This window comes from Danio rerio, chromosome 6 (assembly GCF_052040795.2).
Source record: "Danio rerio strain M-AB ecotype USA chromosome 6, GRCz13ab, whole genome shotgun sequence".
In the NCBI taxonomy this organism is placed as follows: Eukaryota; Metazoa; Chordata; class Actinopteri; order Cypriniformes; family Danionidae; genus Danio; species Danio rerio.
This window is the reverse complement of record NC_141026.1, coordinates 43,313,921-43,335,576: the sequence shown is the minus strand read 5'-3', so window position 1 is coordinate 43,335,576 and position 21,656 is coordinate 43,313,921. Positions and strand designations below refer to the sequence as shown.

At 35.2% G+C, this 21,656-nt stretch overlaps 1 protein-coding gene across 4 annotated transcripts; it reads right to left on the bottom strand.

The window, feature by feature from the left end:
- Positions 1 to 313: 313 nt before the first annotated feature.
- Positions 314 to 17,178, bottom strand: slc6a22.2 (solute carrier family 6 member 22, tandem duplicate 2). 4 transcript variants are annotated; one of them, XM_087255720.1, is made up of 17 exons: positions 16,976 to 17,115; positions 13,854 to 14,047; positions 13,569 to 13,686; positions 13,408 to 13,472; positions 11,333 to 11,467; positions 11,114 to 11,254; positions 10,948 to 11,029; positions 10,687 to 10,819; positions 6,807 to 6,941; positions 6,616 to 6,719; positions 6,377 to 6,501; positions 4,714 to 4,826; positions 4,489 to 4,626; positions 4,305 to 4,407; positions 3,255 to 3,355; positions 1,413 to 1,583; positions 314 to 819 (listed from the first exon to the last, which is right to left on the bottom strand). In XM_087255720.1, exons 4-17 carry the CDS (start codon positions 13,424 to 13,426, stop codon positions 664 to 666), a joined length of 1,656 nt encoding a protein of 551 aa, XP_087111846.1. In that variant the 5' UTR covers positions 13,427 to 13,472; positions 13,569 to 13,686; positions 13,854 to 14,047; positions 16,976 to 17,115; the 3' UTR covers positions 314 to 663.
- Positions 17,179 to 21,656: the final 4,478 nt, after the last annotated feature.

Genomic DNA, 21,656 nt, shown 5'->3' with positions numbered 1-21,656 from the left:
TATATATATATATATATATATATATATATATATATATATATATATATATATATATATATATATATATATATAAAATGTAATCTATAATCATTTGCGCTACATTATTAGTTTTTTGAAAAGTCAGCGTCATTGCTGAAGTGTCATCGGGCACCCAGCAGATGGCGATCCTGCATAAAACGTATCAGTTTATTTTGTGTTACTTTAAATACTTAACCAACCATAGGAAAATAACTGAATAAAAGTACTACACAACACTTTTTACAGTTCACCTTGACAAATACAGCAAAAAAAACAACAACAAAAACAACAACAATAGATGTATAATACATATATTTAATCCCAGCCTCATTGTAAAGTTCATATTTTATACATATTTACAGATCAGACAAACACACTCCACTCTTAAAAGAGAAGCTTTCTAGAAGTAAAGCTTCAATACATTTATTACAATTATACATTTTAAAAAGCCTTTTCTTGTCAGTTCACACATAATTACTTTCTCAGCTAACTGTGCGATCAATTGAGAAAACTGTTCTTTGGATAAACATTACTGTACCTTAACCATCAGATGATACGTTATGATGAAAATTACATGACAATATGTCAAAAAATGTTTGTCACAGAACTTGAGGTTAAAAACAAGAAAACTAATGCAGTGGACGGTCAGACAGCGTCTCTGTGAGGTAAAGAGTTCTGTATGTGTACTGTCCGTAATGTCAATAGGTCTGTGAATGTCTCAAAAGTAGCGGTGTTTAGCTTCTGTTTTGGACATTTTGGATCCGGAAGATCTTCAGCTGGGGTGCACAATGCTCTCACTCTCTAAAATATGAAAAGTGATAAAGAAAAACATCCAAAGGGTTACTTAAATTAATGATATTAGAAAAATCAGTAACAGGATGTAAAATGAGTTGCACTTTATGGTATGGCACATGCACAAAAAAAAAAGTATTGAAACCTATATGAATGTACTGGTCATATTAGGCTACATTAGCAAAACTTACACTATTAACAATTTTTGTAAATAACACAGTATTTAACTGTAAAATGAGCTGTAATTTACTGTAGAACAGTTATGCATTATGTTATTGTATGTGAAAACTATTGTATATTTTACAGTAAAGATATGCAATACTGTAAATACATAAACAGCAAGATAAACAGTGCTGTAAAAGTAAATGAAGTATTTTTTGCAGTAATTGATTTACAGTGAGTTACCGGCAAACTGCTGCCAGTAAGTTACTGCGCTGTAAAAAATTATATGATCAATTAGTCATGACAACATCTCTTTTTATTTCATTGTAATTTGTTAAACTAATGTTATAACTTAATTTTATAAGTTACGCACGCTGTTTTAATCAAGCTAAGCGAGTTATGTAAGCTTTACTATTTATGTTCATTTTATAAATCTTTACCTGTCTCATAGACCCTGGAGTGGTGCCGACCAAATAAATCATCCACAGTGGAACTAACAGGGTGGAGGAAAGGGTGAAGAAGCCACCGATGGCGTAACCCCACCAGGGGTACTCATACTCATTGTTGAACTTCAGAGGAGTGTATTGAACCAAGGAGAAGATAAAAGTTCCCTAAAAAGGAAATAAAGTGAATGTTGAGCAATGTCAGTTGGTCTGGTATGCACAGTGTCACATTGAGTCTCATAAAAGGAGAAGGTCTTTCTTATGTTTGAGGAGCTGTCAGTGTGAAGACAGATACAAATGACAGGTGTCAGACACAGAATCACAGGTGGCATACAATCTCTTCCTACCTCTACAGCTCTCATGACAAGTTGTGGTTACAGTATGATGAGAAAGAGTGAAACGTGGATTCTGGTTTTAAAATCCGCCAGAAATCGTTTAAAGGGACAGTTCACTCAAAATGAAAATTGCCATCCTTTACTCACCCTCCACTTTTTCCAAACCTGCTTGAGTTTTTTTATTACACAATTTGAAACTTTTTGATCAATATTGGAAACCGGTAGCCTTTGACTTCCAGAGCATTTTTTTCCTACTCTGGATGTCACTGGCTACTAGTTTTCAGCACTTTTCTGAATATCTTCTTTTGTTTTTGATTTAGGAAAGGAATAAATAATAATAGGTTTGGAACCACTTAAGTGTGAGTGAATTGTGTGTGAACTATGCCTTCAACATTTTTTGTGTGTTACATTTTTTCTGAAATGTTGCTTTAGATATGCAAATTAGGTGTAATTTGTTTGCATACATTTACATAGCAAAAAAATCTAAACATTGGATTATGTCATGTTTAAAATTTTTGTTTAATTTTTTTAACATATTAGAGTCAAAGGTTTTAAAGAGATGATTTGAGTATTTTTTATGTACTCTATATTTAAAAAATACTGCAAATAACCAGAAAAATAAATACATTTTCAGATATTTTATAAAATAAAATGTTATAAATAATCAAGTTATAAATTAACAGTATGGATATGGATAAAACTAATTATAAATATTTTTAAATAGTATACAGTTGAAGTCAGAATTATTAGCCCCCCTTAATTATTAGCCCCCCTGTTTATTTTTTTCCCCAATTTTTGTTTAACGGAGAGAAGATTTATTCAACACATTTCTATACATAATAGTTTCAAATAGCTCATCTCTAATAACTGATTTATTTTATTTTTGCCATGATGAAAATAATAAAATAATAATATAAATATATTAAAATAATATATATAATATAAAATAATAATATAATAATAGTAAATAATATTTGACTAGAAGTTTTCAAGACACTTCTACACAGCTATGACATTTAAAGGCTTAACTAGGTTAATTAGGTTAACTAGTCAGGTTAGGGTTATTAGGCAAGTTATTGTATAATGATGGTTTGTTCTGTAGACTATTGAAAAAATATATACCTTAAAGGGGCTAATAAATTTGACCTAAAAATGGTGCTTAAAAATTGAAAAATGCTTTTATTCTAGCTGAAATAAATCAAATAAGACTTTCTCCAAAAGAAAAAATATTATCCGGCATACTGTGAACATTTCCTTGCTCTGTAAACATAATTTGGGAAATATTTAAAAAAGAAAAAAAATCTAAGGGGGGCTACTTATTCTTACTTCAACTGTATATTTTTATTGTGTTATGTAATTGAAATCTACAGACAAAAATAGATAAATGTGGATTTGGGGTGTTTTCTTTAAATGAGACTCAATAAAAACATCATGAAAAGACAGAAAGCCTTACATTTTTGCTTGCAGCCTCTTGTCTTAAAAAATCTTTTATAATGGTACTCACTGTGCATATAGCTGGCGTTAGATATTTCCAGCAGCACTTCATAAAGGGCCATGGCCGATATCCAATCATATCCTCAACGCAATCATAGTGACGGTCAGCTCCTGGGCAAACAAAAAAACAAAAAAAATATTGTAAAACTTGTAAAGTGCAGTGTAATCTATTTGAGCACCTTTAATTTTCTAAGAATACAATCATTGACCAGGGTTAACATATTTAATTAAAGTAAAGTCATAAAACTATATTCATTTTTCATAAAATAAATTAAACATTAAATAAAAAATATGTGCATCGTATATTTTATTTTTTACCAAGAAATTAATCAATTTAGATTAAAATAAAATGTAACGAAAAATCAATTACTCAAATATTTATGATAAGCATGAAATCTAATTCAAACCATTTAAAATAAAAAATTGAAAATAAACAAAACACTTTTTTAATAAATAAAGGCTCTGGAACCTTTACTATACAACACTTTTAGTAACCCTAAAAACTTTTACTAAATGCACCAAATCAACTAATTTATACAGTATATATGTGTCTTAATACTAAAATAACCACAAACTAAACCATTATTTAAAAAATAAAAAAAATTACTTTAACTGGAATAGAATGTACATTTGTATTATTTTACCTAATTGTCCTGAAAATAGTCCTCGTTTTCATTAAACCTGTACTAAATGTCATAAAATAACTGAGCAAATATTTAAAAGCTAAAGAATTTTGCCAATACTGCGCGTGAATCTTCGATCTAATACTATTAAGCTGAAGTTCTCCTAATGTTTCACCAGAGGTCACCAGAGTTGCAAATGCATGCTCACTGCCGAGTCACTTGGGGGGAGCTCATCTTCATCTCCTTCTACTGCGCACACCTACCCCGCCCCTAACCCCCAGTGACATCACTTGTAGAAGAAGTGAAGCAAGGCTCTCCCTTGATGGAGCTCAGCTCTGCCCAAGTGGCTCTGCAGTGAGTACCACTTGGGGTTTCCATTTCATGTACACTCACTGTTCACTATTTTTTGTCTTTGTAGAATCAACAAAATTATTTACCATAAACCCATCCAACACAGATGGACTGAAGGATGGCAAAAGTGAGAAGAGTCATTCCACTACAGGCATAATAGTCGAAAAGCTGGAAGACATACAGACCACCCTGAGAAAGAAAGAAAAGACGAGACGTTTAAAAATATTACAGGCACTGTATGTACATTTAGCTTTTATTTGCTATTCTTACCTCTGTTACCATCAGCAGACCAACAAAAAAGCTGGCAGAACAAATGAAGAGGAGAAGAAATTTGCGCCGATGTCCAACTTGGAAGAATGAGGGATACATATCTGAGATAGACGTAACCAGGGCTTCCTGATACACAAACTGAAACAATAACAAGAAAATGCTTCAGAGGATCCATATTATGATGTAGCAGATATAATAGAGATCAGTATTTCTTTTAGTTTTCACCTCACTATCCAGTCCCAGAAATATGATCATGATAAAGAAGAAAATCGCCCATAGCTGAGGCAAAGGCATCAGAGCTACAGCACGGGGGTAAGCGATGAACGCCAAACCAGGACCTGCCACAAAAAAAAAAAAAAAAAAAATCACCAAAGAATTTTCTTCTTACACAACATGATCATTGCATTGCCTATCCCTGTGATTTCAAAGAGCCCTATTTTTTAATTATAAAGAGGTCAGGTACTAAAAAAGGTCATTGTGATGTTAAAAAACATCCTGTGAATTTCATAACTCAAAGCTTTCTAGTTAGTCTAAAAACAGTGTAAGCGAATCTGCCAAAAAATTACAAGCTGGCGAATGAGCCACTTTATCATGTCATAGTGAGGCCAAACTCCGCCTCCACAGCAGTAGATCAACGCCCACTTTTTATGCCGATTTGTTAAGAAACAAGGCACAGTTCAATGCAGGACTTTCAGAAAGAACACAAGTAAAAGTAAATGCTATGCTGACTATATTGAATCAGTACTATCTGTGTAAGTGGTTTAATTATGGGGTAATTTAAGTGTAGTGTTCATACATTTTAACACATTGCAACAATTCTGCTTCATTATAACTTTATAATAACTTTCACTTTTGCTATAATAACTTTTAACTTTTTTAAACTCTTTCCTTACCATTGATGAGATATCTTGTCATTTAAGAGATGAGTTTTTACAGCATTCTGTGTTTTAGGTGTAGTAATGTAAGAGAAGCCCTAGCGCATGTCTCGAATGTGTTACGGGGCTTTTAGGCGCAAAAGTATAGATCACATCCAAGGGCAGCACGTTCATAGAGGCGACCTAGGACAGAATAGTGAGGGTGGCCTCCGCAACTTTCCTTTGCCCTTTTACCTTCTTTATCGGGGCTAGCCACAGCGAAATTATCCACATTTGTCAATCCGGATGTGTGAGTTAAGTTGAAAATTGTATATATTTCATTGAACCTATCTGCATTCAAGTGTTTAACATAAAAACATGAATAAAAACAGAATAAAACTTTTTTTTTTTAAAGCAGTCTTATTTTTTATTTATTTTGATATATAAAAATGATCAAATAATTGATATTGAAGGGTGGCATAGTGGCTCAGTGGTTAGCACTGTTGCCTCACAGCAGGAAGGTCGGTCGCTGGTTCATGTCCTGGCTGGGCCTTTTGCCATTTCTGTGTGGAGTTTGCATGTTCTCCTTATGTTGGAAGACATGCGCTATAAGGGAATTGGGTAAGCTTAATTGTCTTTAACATATGAGTGTGTGTGTGTGTGTGTGTGTGTGTGTGTGTGTGTGTGTGTGTGTGTGTGTGTGTGTGTGTGTGTGTGTGTGTGTGTGTGTGTGTGTAAATGATTGTTTATGGGTATTTCCCAAAGCTGGGTTGCAGCTGGAATGACATGCACTGCATAAAACATGCTGTAATCGTTGTCAGTTCATTTAGCCGTGGTGACCCCTGATTATTAAAGGACTAAGCAGAAGGAAACTTAATGAATTAATATCAAAGACTATTCATATCAAAACATATTTTGAGGAATTCAAATTTAGGTGAAAATCACCGACTAAAAAATAAGGGAGGCTGCAACTTTCATATAAAGTGTGGCGTGGAAAGAGTTACAAGACATCAAGCCATAAATTAGCCTTTTACCTGACTCTGCCACCAACGAAATATCCACCCCCTGTTCATCTGCCATAAAGCCAAGGACTGAAAATATAGCAAAACCAGCCACAAAGCTAGTCAAGCTGTTGAGCAGACACAGGTATACACAGTCCCTGAAAGATACATATAAGAAGATGCATTATTTGTATTACCTTAATTTGCCATGAAAATAGACTCATGTGACTACAATTGCTGTAAAGAGTGTGATATAAGATCATCTAAAGTACCTGTAGCAGTTGTTGTCATATTTGTTGTAGCTTCCCAGTGCAGTCAGTACTCCTGTACAAACTCCATAGGAGTAAAATATCTGGCTTCCTGCATCCATCCACACCTGAAACATTAATATTTAAAAATCACCATTGGCTTTTAATATTTCACATGTAATGTGTTCACTGAACAAAAGAGAGCAGCTCAGTGCCTGTGGGTCTTTGAGACGTGATGGATCAGGATAGAGGTAGAAGGTGATGCCATTTATTGCTCCAGGAAGAGTAAGTCCACGAACCAGCAATACTATCAACATTAAATAAGGGAAGGTAGCTGTGAAGTACACCACCTGTAAAAAGAGACAGAGAGAGAGAGAGTTTCTGTCACACTTTACTTGTGCTGAAAATCCTACAAGTAATTTTTACATTGGGAAATTTCAATTATTTCAAATTTAATTTTTAATAATTTTTCCATTTTTTTATGAATTACGTCAAATTTGCTTCACAAAATGCAAAAGTGGCACTGTTGAGTGTAAGATTTGAGATATCACAAATATTTGACGTCTTTGACAATTCAAACATGAGCCGAAAACAGAGAAAATCAGCTCCACATCCCAGCAGGTGGGAATGCGGGAAAAAGACCAGCTCCCCCTCCTTTTCCTCTATTTACATTTGATTCCCCTGAAACCCCTTTGTTCAACCACGCCAAATCACACAGAATGGTCATCTCAAAGTCTGAATGTTCTAAATCAATTCAGGTGACTTTATCTATCAGGTTTGATATCATTTGAAATGTCTCAGTGCGACTGGTACAATGGCCTCATTCCCTCAGTAATAGACAATCAAAACAATAAATAAATAACTTCAGGTATCTTTTGAACCACTGTGAAGGGTGTGAATTTCCTATAGGCAGAAACTCTTCCACTAAATGCAAATGCCTTTTGTTATTCACACACCCCTTTCCTTGAGGGGATTCTTGGATTTACTACTTAAGGGAAAATTTGAAAAATGTTCTGCATGATTCTGCTAACCCAGATCAGCCTATAACATGAAGCTCTAACGCTCCATGTTATGTATATTTTGAAGTCAGGTATGCATCTTTTAATCTTGGATTTATCTTTGAGAATTTGATGTCTTGTATTGATCGTTTATGAATTGACTGAATGAATTGGCATAATACACATTTACCTGACTAATAAATTGTTATGTTTTGAATTATTCAAACAAAGTTTGTGTTATTATCTCTAGTAGATTACGTTAAGTTCATAGCACCACAAGCCCCTGTACAGGTTAGTAATGGACTAAAACACGGTAGACGGAGCAGCGTGGCACGTTATACAATGTTTTTAGAGATCCGACTAACACATTGGCATTAATTCATGTATACTTAGACTTTAAAAGGTTATCTAAGGGGATAGACCTTCTTCTTTTAAACTTATAATACTATTTGGATAGTGATTACTCAAAGTTACTAATAGTTTAAGTATGACTGGTCTGCTTGATTCTATAGTAATGATCATTATATGACAAAATGACTCTGTTCGATTTAGGAGATAACCTTCATCCACCAGTGGACACCGTCATTGGACCAGCTGGCTGGACCCTACATGAGTAAATTTTACTTTGCAGTGCTGTTTCAAGTACATTTTACACAGAATGGAGCACAGATTCATACAATAACATAATTACACAACAGAAGCAATATAAGGTACCCAAGCGAAAATATAATTTCAATGTTTGGTACACAGTAAATGATGGTAACAGTGTTTTTGTTCTTCCACCACACATTGGGCCCTATACACCCGGCGCAATACGGCACAAGGCACAACGCAATTGTTGTTTGCTAGTTTCAGCTTGGCGCATATGTGCGCCCAAAAATGAGGCGTGTTGAGATGCAAAGATCTTTGCAAATGAAACAGAATTAAAGAATTAAAATATTACAAAAATTATTATTTTCTAGCCTACATGAAAATAAAGACCATATTTTTATGCCTTCTTCTCTGGGGGCATAAACTTCTTTTGTAAAGTTATTATTATTAGCAGTATTATTTATTATATGCATATTTATAATTGTTTTATTAAAAACAAGCTTAGATTTGCCCACCTGTCAGGTTTTGGACCTTATGGGGCACAGCATGTGTATTAGGATATAACTATAATGAAATTTGTTCATTTGTTGGTTTGCTGGAGATTAGAACTGAATTTAGGAATAGTTTTGGAACAAACCTTTGCACTTAACAAACAAAATAATTATGTATAGGCTAATAGATGTCTGTGCGTACAACATGTTTCCCTATCCATGAGAGTGAAAGTGAAAGTAAATAATGAGGAGGCTCATCTCTCATTCTTGCGCTGCAGATGGTCTGTTTAACTTTTCTCTCTAATGTAGGGTTCAGATTTTCCACTTACAAAGTCCCCCATGTAAATAGCAAATGCACCATGGCGTGACGCAACTGGCTCTTAAAGGGAATGGGAGATGAGACTCTGATTGGTTTAGTCTCAAAATACACCTATAACTCATTAGGAAAATAAGCTCAACTCTGTTAGACCATGCGCCATGGCGCAAAGCAGATTTTTCCGTCCTTAAAATAGCAAAAGTGGATTCGGACACCCCCTTAATGCATTTGCGCCCTGCGCTTTGCACTTTGCACATGGATCGTCAAAATGGAGCCCATAGTGTCTAAATTTGCTTTCACGTTTTACTCATTCAAGTGGACTAAATCAGTCCCTAATGGAAACGGTAAATAAGTATATTACTAATGAGTGCTGCCATACCGCTATTGCAATACAACTGAAGTACTTCTACAATACAACTGCAGTACTTTCCTGCTCGGTGGACAATATGGTTTCCAAATGAGGTTTCAATACCTCAGTTCTATTGCTAAAGTACTGTACCACAGTATATTGTTTTGCACTTTTCAGAAGAATAACTAACAACAGAAATACATCTACAATACAAAATAAAACTAAAGGGCACTTTAATCCTTTATACCTAAGTGCAATAAATTATTTAACATAACACTTTATTGCCTCTTTCAGTTTATTTAATGTTACTTCAGATGTACTGAAGATTTTACTGCAGTTGAACATTATTGCATTGTAGTTGAGCTGTTCATACCTCATTATTCAGCAATTTTCCAGTTGCATTGAATTTTGCCACAGTCACCCTTGCAGGCTACTGCTGTTGTACTGCTCAGTACACTGCAGTTATTTTATATTAATTGTTTTTGCGAATAAACTCTTAAAATTCTAATTAGAAAATTACTTGAATCCAAAAAACATCCCTGAAAAAATGACAAAATCTACTTGGAAGATGTTGAAGAACAAACCCTTTGGAACACAAGTGCAGTACAGTTCTTACCACACCATTAACATATAAGACTACAACAGCACAAGTGCAGTAAAGACAGAGTGTACTTGTTTTTACTCCAGTTTACTGCAACTTACACGGCTGTTAAACTTTATTGTATTGTATTTTAACTGTGCTTATACTTCATTGTATTGCAAATTTGCAGTTGTACTTAATTTTACTACAGTTATACTTCTATACTGCTGTGTTTTACTTCAGTTTATCAGTTATTTTTTGTAAGGATTGTATTCCACACCTGTGCCTTAGCTTTTGTATTTCATGCCCTATGTTTTGTTGCATTCATGTTATGTCATGTTGGAACGTTTTTGAGGTCAATGCATGAAACACAAAGATGTGATTATAAGGCCAAAGTTTGGAGAGTTTCCACAAGAAAAACAGGCTCAATGATTGAAGCATTTTATTAATGGTAAATATATTGGATATAACATAATTATTTATGACTTTTATCTAAAAATTTCAAACTAAAAATTTACTCTACGGAAATAATTTTTTATATACATTTGAAGTCAGAATTATTATTATTACTTTATAAGTCATATTGTAGATATAGATTTTTTAAAGTGTTGAATTTTATCTGTAAAATAAATAAAAAATTGAGGATTGCTCTAAGCACAGTGAGTTTAACTTACTGGAAATAACATGTTGCACTTCCAGTGCATGAGAACACAAATGTACCATTCCCTTTGTGCATTATATTTGTTAAAACACCTCATTAAAGTTCTCACCTTGCCTGTGGACTTCACTCCCTTCCACACACAGAAATAACAGATGATCCAGGCCAACAGGAGGCAGAGAGCCAAGTCCCATCTCACATTACCAATCTGTTCAATTCCCCCAGACAAACCTAAAATCCTTCTCCTGTAGGCAGAAAACAAGGCATCACATTCTGTTTCTTTGCTGTGAATCATTATAATTAGCCTGATATGTTTTGTTGTCTTTTATTGCCTCAATCCTAATGAATATGCAAGCAATTTCCAATAACTTACTCCCAAAACTCTATAACAGGAGATGTGGTTTTATTTGGTGAATATTCAGTAATGTTGCTCTCGCTGAACTCCATGCAGCTTGCTAAATTAAGAAAGACAATGGTTATTTAAATGACATAACCCCTATATTAAAATCATTTTCATGTGGATATATGAAAAGGCATACGTGTGTTCCAGTAGTTGTTACAGCTTGCCCATGGCAGTTCTGAAGTGAAGGATGAGAAGAGGTAAAGGAAAGCCCAAGCAAGTATAATAATGTAGTAGACTCCAGTATAGAGGACAACGACTTGACTGCCAAAACCAAGACCTGTGAGACAAATTTTAAAAAGCATAAGTTGCATGCATATTGAGAAGTCAGAGAACAGTAAATGAGATCTTTGCTCACCTTCGAAGAGTGGACATATTTTCCTCCAGCATGTGATTCCACCCTGACTGGTGAACTGACCCAGCGAAGTCTCCAAAAAGAAAAGTGGGATGCCACAGGTAAAGAGAAACAGCACATATGGCACAAAAAATGCCCCTGTGTGCAGAAGGAATAACAATGTTTTAATAGCAGCATAATAAACACATCAAAAATCCTGCTGTATAATCTAATTAACATTAGTCAGTAACCTAACCTGCCCAGAAGTATAATACAAATGTTAAAATGATAAAAAATGGGCATCTGAATATTATTATTTGTTTTATATGACAAATATACATTTTAAACAAAAAATACAATACACACAATACAAAACACAATATTTAAACATTGCTAAAACAAGTTTATTATAACTTGTTTGATGTTTTTGTTTATGAGTGATCACCAAGGCTGCATTTATTTGATCAAAAACAGTAAGAGTGAATTAATATTATAAATTAAAATCACTGTTTTCTATTGTCATAAATTTAAAACTATCATTTATTCCTGTTATAGCAAAGCTACATTTCACCATTGTTGAAAAGAGCTATGTCGCATGATTTTTTTGGAAGCCAAGATACATAGTTTTGCTGACCAAAAATCTAAAATGGCAGGTAAAAGCATTTACTGTCATTTTAAATCAAGTTATGCACCCTTGCTGAATAAAAGAACTTATTTCTTCTTCTAAAAAAAAAAAATAGAAGAGTATTGGAGTTTAGAGAATTAAATATTAATTTAATAAATATTGTGTTAAAGGTGCAGTGGGTGATTGTCTTTTGAAACATTTTTTGTTGTGCTGGTTAAAAGTCTCTTCACATTTCAATAGTAATGATGATGATTAATGTAAATGATCTAAACGTATTTATATGTATTTTTATATTCTGGGTAAGGCATTAGACTAAAAATGTTTGTCCAATTAAAAATTGACAGGCCAAAAATTCCCAGAATTCTGATACGTAGCCCAATCTGTGCACCCGTTCACGCAGACAGATCAGCCATTTGCATGAACAGGTGCAGAAAGGGTGACAGCAGTAAAAACAAATGCTGAATCAAAACTTTTTCATTCATTCATTCATTTATTCATTTTCTTGTCGGCTTAGTCCCATTATTAATCTGGGGTCGCCACATAGGAATGAACCCCCAACTTATTCAGCAAGTTTTTACGCAGCGGATGCCCTTCCAGCCGCAACCCATCTTTGGGAAATCAAAACTTTTTTTAAATCCTCAATCAGTTTTGGAGTTACTTTTGCACGCTGGAGTAAGGACGACACCATGGCTAAAGTATTTTTTTTAGACAGGTAATGTTCTGTTTTAAAACTATTTTAGTCACGCAAAGCTGATGTAGATTAAGTTGTTTTACGAATAGGTTAAATGCACAGAAGTGTTGTTCAGCCACTGAAATCTTCAGACGAAAGACTGATGTGACTATTTTCAGTTTCATAAGGTCCTTTTACAGCATTGATAATGTAGATTATTTTTTAGTTTAACAACAAAACATAAGTAAATATTGCTATTCTACCTAGCCTGCTTTACTGAGATGAAGTTGCTTTTATATTCATTTTGGTTCACTTTTGAACAATGACAACATGTGACATGCTATGTTGTTTACTATGCTACTCTGAAGATTCACTTTGAAATAGCATGTAAGTATGACTTAGTAATAAGTGTAATTCCTGCACCCTGCCGGCCAACCACTAAGCACACAGTAGTCGCTTTAGGACAAAGCGTGTGAGTAAAGCCAGCGATCCTGCATGCATGACATATTGCACATTATGAACTGAAAAAGTGCTAGATGTAATACAGTGTTTCATTCAAGAATTGTAGTATTATAAAGTACTAGAAAGTTTTATAACTGGTAAATGACATGATCGAGTGGGTTGTCTATTGTCATCTTTAAAATGTATGTTAGTGATTTCATGAGGCGTGGCTTTGGACGGTAGAGAATGGACTGTGTTTTCAGAGCTATTATGCTAACAGTTAGCATTTTGGCAGATCAACAACTGCACCTTTAATATTCCCTTACTCATTTTTCTTAAAACAGAACACACTTGTACTCATACCACTGAGCTTCACGTACATCTTCACACAAGTGTGATCTCACAGTTCTACAACTGCGCCCTTTCCCCTAGAGAAACAGCACCAGATCAGCATTACATTAGAATGATTATTTGTTTGCAAAATACACATTTTAAAGGTCCTAAAATGTTTAAATGTTAGTAACCTGTTGAAAGCATGAGAAACGAGCAGCGATGTTGACCATCTCCTGACTCACGTAAACTCTGCCTTTGCACAGCTTGAATCAAAGTATTAGATAGGGATGAAAGCCACTGGCTGCTGGCCTTAAGAAAGACAAAATAAGGACGAATCAAGCCCCAGAATTGACCGTGAAAATGATACCGGCCCTGAAACAAACTGTACTACAATCTGGCAAGGTGGTGGAATGGCTAATGTCTGGTATACTGCACTAACAACATAAAAAAGGAGTAAAAGTCCATTTTGCACTCACCTCCTCCATTCTTGTAGCACAAGTAAGGAAACCTCCACACATTCCCCAAGCCAATAATGTGCCCTGCCACCGCCAGGAGAAACTCAAGCTTATTGGCCCACTGCTCTCTTGCTGGTGGTTTTGGTCTGGCTTTCACTAGGGCTCCATTCAAGAGGTTCAGCTTCACCGCTGGCCTTGAGCTGTGCTCCATGATGCTAACGTTGCATTGAAAAAAACAAACAAGCATATTTGCATTATGTGCAATTTTAGCCACTATATAACCATTTTCACTGCAGGTTGCCTCTAATAATTAACCATAAGAATACAGATGTGGTCAAGGCAAATTGCTGAAGTTCAAACCAAGCATCAGAGAGTGATTTAAGTGACTTTGAACATTGTATTGCTTAGCAAAATATGTCACTATTATATTATATTATATTATATTATATTATATTATATTATATTATATTATATTATATTATATTATATTATAAACTGAATTTAATGTCATTGAAGTATATTATACAATATAAGAGTATATTCAATATGTGCTTTGTGTTTGATAAATTACCTTTTTTATGCATTGGTTGTTCATTTAAATTTGACCAATCAGATCGGGCCTTACTATCTTTATCCCCACCTCCCCAGTAGTTGTTGTTCTGCTATTGGTTGGAGCGGTCAAAAGGTGAACCCAGAGCTCAAAATATATACTTATGGAGTAAAAAAAAATGAACAACAGCCAATCAAAATGTTTTGCTGAAGTTTTCACTTATGTTATTAAGACTAAATGTCTGCACCTTAAGGTAGATTTTTTAGTCTGAATTAGAATTAATTAGATCTAAAAACTATATTTTACTATCAGTTTGTCAGAGAGGAGGTCATACACGATGGTATTAAAGGCTTGACTGAAGTCCATAAGCAAGAACCTTGCATAATTCCCAGGTCTATCAGGGTGTTGCAGAAGATAATGCATATCACATATTTATTTAAAGTATCATACAGCCCATAACATTGTTGTTGGTGTAAAATGGGCTAATCTGAGTATTTCATAATCTGCTGGGATGTTCATGCTAAACCATCTGGAATTTACAGAGAATTGTCTGACAAAAATAGTTGAGTATGTGGCACTTGTTACAACCAAGACAGAACAGCACCTCTAAATGCAAAATACATTAAACTTTGAAGCAGATGAGCTACAGCAGTAAAAGCTAAAAACTGGAAGCTGATGCTACAATTCACAAAGACCCATCAAAAACTGGACAACAAAACACTGGAAAAGGGTTATCTGGTCTGAAAAGTCTAACTTCTACAGCATTTGGGTGACAGTGTCAAAATTTAAATAAACATACGGCATACTTTATGCACCAAATATGTTATATTCATAACATGCATAATGTAAATACTACATTACTGCCATTTAGTTATTATGCAAACACTGAGCTGACATGTGATGTTTGGGGGTAGATATGGGCCCCTTGGGCTCATCTGTAGGATATGATCAGTGGGCTCTGCAAACAGCTGCACATGACTGGCACTGCACGTGTTTTTACCATGTGCTTTTACCTCTTACACAAACCAATGGTGCATCAGCATTATTAAGCCCTCATTATTGCATTTTGCCCATTATTGTGTCTTTTTTCATAATTTAAATGTGTCTAAATATACATTTCTTCAGTTTTTATATTCATTCAGCACTATTACCGAATAATATGCAAATGTTTATATGATTTATGTACAATGCCACTTGTAAAGTAATATTTTCTGTCTTTTAGTAGATATATTTGATAAGAGGCTTACTATGTTCTATTGCAAACATTAAATTAAAGTAAAAAAATAAATCCACACATAAATCCGCAGATTTCTAAACAAAATTCTGCATAGAAATAGCAGTCCCTGGTCATTATCGACTGAAACGTTTGCTCACATATATGTTTTGTTTACATGTTACCTTCTTTATACTCTCAGCTGACCTTGCACAGTACTGAAGTAAAAAGCAAAAACAAGTACACATCATTGCAGTCAATAGAAGTCAAATATTAGGCAGTTATTAGGCAAGACTTGTTTAATTATTAATTCAGAATTACAGCCATTGCCACAGGCATCCTTAAATATAACCTATGCGCACCATAAACAACTAAAATGTAACAACTTATTTATTTTACTCTGTTTTTATTTTGTATTTCCCTGTTTTGAGACTTTTTATTTACAAAATGTGATTCCCATGCATTTTTTGCTACTTGGAAAAGAAAAAAAATGCTTAGAAAGCGGACAGAACTTTTCCAAAGTCTCAAAATGCCTATGTTTGGCACATAGTCTTTGTATTCTTTTATTTCTCAAACACCATTTTGGAAAATATTGGAGAACTGACAAGCAATTAACCTCAACCCCAGGTGAAAGCCTCTAAGACAGATGAGTTGTGAGATAACTTACACACTAGTTTTCTACTGGGTCAGGCTGTGTTCATACTATCTATTCAACATCTTAGCTAAAATGAATGCATCACCTGTGACATTACATAATGTTATCAAAACAGTGCTTTGACAAATGCACACCGTTATCAAAACTAAAATTGATCCTAAAATTGCTCGCTATCAGACCCTGAGAAGAAACACTCTGTTATGTCAAGTCCAATGACTTTAAAGGGGGATCAGGTCATGCTGTAGTCAATTTATTATTGAAATAAAACATTGAAATCTCATCCGAGAATGTCACCATGTCTGTAATGGTCATTGTAAAAATAAAAAGCTGGATAAGTTAGGGTTAAATATACTGCCAAACATATTACATGACAGAAATATGTAATAAACTGCATTAAAGAGTCAATTGTAGACTCTTAATTGGGTTTTTACTTGAATACATTTTTCTTTGTATTAAGAATCTAATCTAATCTAATTTTTGGTTAGGCTGTGCATATAAAGCAGTTCAGCCCAAACCAGGCTGCACGGCAACTGATGCTTATTTGAATAAAAGGCATTGAATGACAATTAATAATCAAACTGCAGTAGACATACTGCAAGCACACAGCTGATACAATACCTGTTTTCTTGGTCTTTTCTTTAAAAAACAAACAACAACAGAACTGCTGCTGTTACCTGGCTAGAAACCATTATGTAAAAAGCAGTAAATAAGCAATCAAAATATACCTGGTATTTGGGAAGACGCCGTCTTGAATGTCTTTTTTGGAGTGCCTGTTTGTAGGTTAGTGGTTTAAAAAAAAAAACTTCCTCAAAGAGAAAGCCTGAGGAGTGGTCAAACCGGCTTCAATGGCTCCTGAATAAGGACTGTTGGTCCCGAGCCGTTGTTCAAAAATCAGGTTTCAACTCTTGGCTTATGTTGTAAACAAGACCATGCCTACACCATGTTTTGGTTTTGTGTAACCCCCTTTTATAGGGCATGTTTTTTTAAGAGATAAAAACAGAAGTGTCTTATCAGTGGGGCAACTGACAACCAAATGGTTTCTTTCTCTCTGCTCTTTGGCACTTTCTAGATCTTTCTCCATCACTGAGCCAGTCTGAAAAATAATGTACAAACATTCCACAAACAAAACAGAAAAGAGAGGGGATTTCAGCACAGTACCCACCAAAGCTGGACACCACCCTGTTTGCAATGAAAGAATGCTGATATAGCCTACCTGAATAAAATGAGTTTTGTTTGGTGCATCAGTAAGCAAACCAGCCATTTCTGCAAAGCTGACAGCACATATCATATTTCTGCAAAAGCTGACAGCACATATTGAACAATACCCTAGTGAGTGGCTTAAAGCAAATCAAACTGTTAAGGGTTCTACCGGTTTTTTTACATGTTCAAAAGGTCAACAGTGTCATCTTGTGGTGAGTATAAGAAATGCGCTTTCCCATCGCGACAGTTCGCCAAAAAAACAAACATTCTTTTACTATTTACTCGCCGTTGTGAGTTTCTTTTTCTTTTTTGTTGAACTCAAAAGAAACTATTTTGAAGAAAGCTGAAAACCTGTAACCACTGACTTTTTAGTAGGAAAAACAAATATCACTGAATTCATTTTCAAAGTTTTTCTTAGTAACCTATTTTGTGTTTAACAGAAGAAAAAAACTCAGAAGTTTGTAAGTAAGGGGTGAGTAAATTATGGGGGGGGGGGGTTGCACTATCCCTTTAACGATTAATGATCATAAGTTGTTCATAACGTTCCATTTGAGAATAAATTAGTACAAGTAGCCAATCAAATAAATGAATAAAATAAATACAATTGATGACAAAATATGATAAGGATTTAATAAATAGTAAGAGTTATACTATTTTTTAAATAAATATTGAAATGCAGAAAGTTACAGAGGCCCTCTTTGAAATCCACTTTTAAGATGGTGATCTTACTAAGAAATCATGCTGATGTCACGTTACTATGCCGCTAACTGTCTCATAGGGAACCTCTTTGACTGGTATGAAGAGGACATAAAAGTAAGAGGAAGGGTTTGGCTTGAGGACCTCTCTACCATTGTGAATACAGAAACAGATTTACTCGATACGGTTCCTCTGTATGGCAAGCCAATTTAGCATTTATAAAAGCTAGCCAACTACCAATTTTCATACTAGTAGGCTAACTTATTTTATTTATATGCATGCTAGTATCATTTCTATTAGTATTAGTGCTTATTTAATATATTTTTGTATTTATTTATTTATTTATTGCTATTGTATTATAAGTACCATTTTAAGAAATGGGCATATTTTTACAAACATTTTTTTTTTATAATAGACAATTAGTGCCTATTCATTGGATTAGGTAGTAATAGTTGTAGTATTAATAATAGTTATTAGTAGCAGTATTGGTAATTAGAATCTAATACTCAGAGCTTAATTTGTGAATTGCGAGGTCCCGGAACAGATCGGGGTAAAGCAACCGTCATGTTGCCCGAGGAGGGGGGATTGTCGCGGAAAAAAACGGGACAAAGCAGGGGGGTGGCAGGGATCGCTGGATGGTGAACGAAAGTAGCATGTATGAGGTGCATGGTTAAGAATATTGTGGCAGAAGCTGTCAAAACTGACCTCAGCAGAGAAAGACCACAGACCTGAAAATATGACTGTAAATTACCAAATCTTTTTTTCAGTCAGTTAACTTGTAATTAATGCCCATTTATATAGTGAATATATTGTGTATTGCCATATAACCAACCCACTTTACAATTGTGTGAGGGTGTTTTTTCAACACCACCAGGGTGCAGGTTTAAAGGAGAGACAGTGACAGAGAGGATTCAGTGGATGTGGATGATTCTGAGGCAATGATGGGTAGGGAGCAATAGATGGGATTTGTCCAGGACATAGGGATACACCGTTACTCTTTACGAGAAGTGCCATGAGGTATTTAATGACCAGGGAGAATAGGACCTTGGTTTAACATCTCATCCAAAAGACTTATGACAGTGTAATGTCCCCATCACTATACTGGGGCATAAGGACCCACACATACCACAGGTTGAGCACCCCCTGCTGGCCTCACTAACACCATGTCCAACAGCAATCTAGTTTTCCCATCCAGGTAACCAGGCATGAGAAGCATCTTGAAGAGGACGGAGTATGTCAAATATTGGAGAGCATTTGATTTGTCAAGATTTTTTGAGAAACTGAAGTATGATGTGACAAAAAAGTGTATCCATTAGGCATGCTGCAAGCTTTGGGTATTTTTATTACTTTTATATTTTCCAAACACGAATGTTGTCACTGATTTGTAGTACAGTAGTTTATAGATATACTTTAAAAACTAATTTCACGGGGCCTTTAAAAGAAAATGGTCACACTTTACAATAAGGTTTATTAGTTAATGTTAATTAATGCATTTATTAACATAAACAAACAATGAACAATACATTTACTGCAGTATTTATTCATGTTAGTAAACGTTAGTTAATGAAAAAACAGTAGTTCATTGTTAGTTCATGTTAACTCAGTGCATTAACTAATGTTAACAAGCATGGACTGGGATGTTAATAATGCATTAGTAAATGTTCAATTATGATTAATAAATGCTGTACAAGTGTTGTTCATGATTAGTTCATGTTAGTAAATGCATTAACTAATGAACCTTATTGTAAAGCGTTACCAAGAAAATAAACTAATAGATAACCTTTAGTTTAAATTGTTCAATCGCTAACACTTCTTCCTCCATCCAGTAGAGGGTGGTGTTGTCCTCGAACCGGGCTGTGCAAGCATGTGAAGTCTTTGGTGAAGTAATTAGTGCTACACAAGTGTGCCGCAAGCCTACGTTTGAGTGAAGGTTTCGGCCGTTAGATCGCCCCCTGGGGGCTGGCTGCAGTACAAGTCATAAAGCCCGCCTCCTCCGTGTTAATGAAGGAGACTTGAGCCCAAATAAAAAAAAATATTACACTTGCAATAAAATGTCCCGAAAGATAGTTCTGGTCGATTAAGGCACTGGTTATTGTGCTGAAATAGGTGCAGATCTTCATTTTTGTAAACAGTTTGTTTTTAGCAGTAATTTAATGCTGGGCGTGTCATCGTGATACACAGCTGTGATTGACAGTTTCTCAAAGCGCGGCGTCTGAGCTTCGGCAGGAGACTGAAGTAGACTGAAATGTTATTATTCGATTTCTGTGTTATTTTACCATGACAAAATGAGTTCAGCAGTAAACTACAGTTTCTGACATACATGATCCTGGTGGAACACTGTTTATTCGCTAAGTTCAGGGCTTTTTTCGGGCTTTATTAGTTTGCTGATACACGCCTAGCCACCCAGATAGCAAAACACAGTTCCGGCTAGATTCTCGCCTGCCGGAGACTTATCTCTTAGAGCTCAGACTGACTAATGTTACCTCTGCTGGACCTACTCCGGATGCCTGGACTCACTGCCCGATTCCAGTCCGAGTCAATCGAGCCTGATGCGGCGGCCGAGCGAGCAGGCGCTGCCGCATGCGAGTCGGAATCAGCCCGCGATGCCGCGAGTAAGTTATGCGCTGCGGCCTGGAGCTGGCGCGATTGAATATATAAAACCCTCATATTTGTTAACGTTATTACATCCATTTGTGTTGATATGACAGCAAACGCATGCTGAGAAGTTCGGGGGGCGTAGTTGATTTTACATAAAGCGTTTGATTGGAAGCTCGACTCCGCTCATTTTCGCGGCTCCTCCTCTGGCTCCATCAAACAGTCCTTCTGCGCATGTCTGGCTCCAATTTCAGCAGTCTTTTGCGACAGTTTGTGCCCGTCAAGCAGGCGTTTTGCCCTCAAGGCGTTCAATGGGAAAAAGGGCTGTCGCGTCGTCCATATTTTTTACAGTCATTGGTGCTACAAAAGGAAAAATCAGGACTTTTGGGTGCTCTCTGTGAAAACTAATTCAAAGAGAGGCAAAAAGGTTTTTGCCACTTTTATCTCCTGAGTCCTGACTGATGAAGGGAACAAGGTATTGTTTATATTTTAATCAGTAAAATTTATCTTGAAAGTTTATAGTTTGTTGACGGTATTTTGGTTAATGTTTAATTATTGTTAGCACATATATAAGGATTTTGAATATCAGTGATGTCCATATTATTTGTTAGTTTTGTACAAAAGGCAAGTGATTTATTGTTACTACTATTTTCTTATAATTTGCACTACAAATATAAGACATTCAGCCATAAAGGACTTTATTTTGGTCATTTCGTGTTTTAGATTAATCTCTCTTGCGGTCGTACAGTGGGTAGCACTGTTGCCTCACAGCAAGATGGTCGCTGGTTCGGGCCTTGGCTGGGTCAGTTGGCATATCTGTATGGAGTTTATATGGGTGTTTCCCAATACTGGGCTGCAACTGGAAAGACATCCATTGTGTAAAACATATGATGGATAAGTTGGCAGTTCATTGCG

Coding starts and splice junctions, on each gene's coding strand:
- slc6a22.2 (XM_087255719.1), bottom strand. CDS start 14,043: ATGGAGCACAGCTCAAGGCCAGCGGTGAAGCTGAACCTCTTGAATGGA. Junction 11,030..11,113: donor TAACAACTACTGGAACACAC/GTATGCCTTTTC, acceptor TTCTTAATTTAG/CAAGCTGCATGGAGTTCAGC. Junction 820..1,412: donor CTCCAGGGTCTATGAGACAG/GTAAAGATTTAT, acceptor TTCATATTTTAG/AGAGTGAGAGCATTGTGCAC.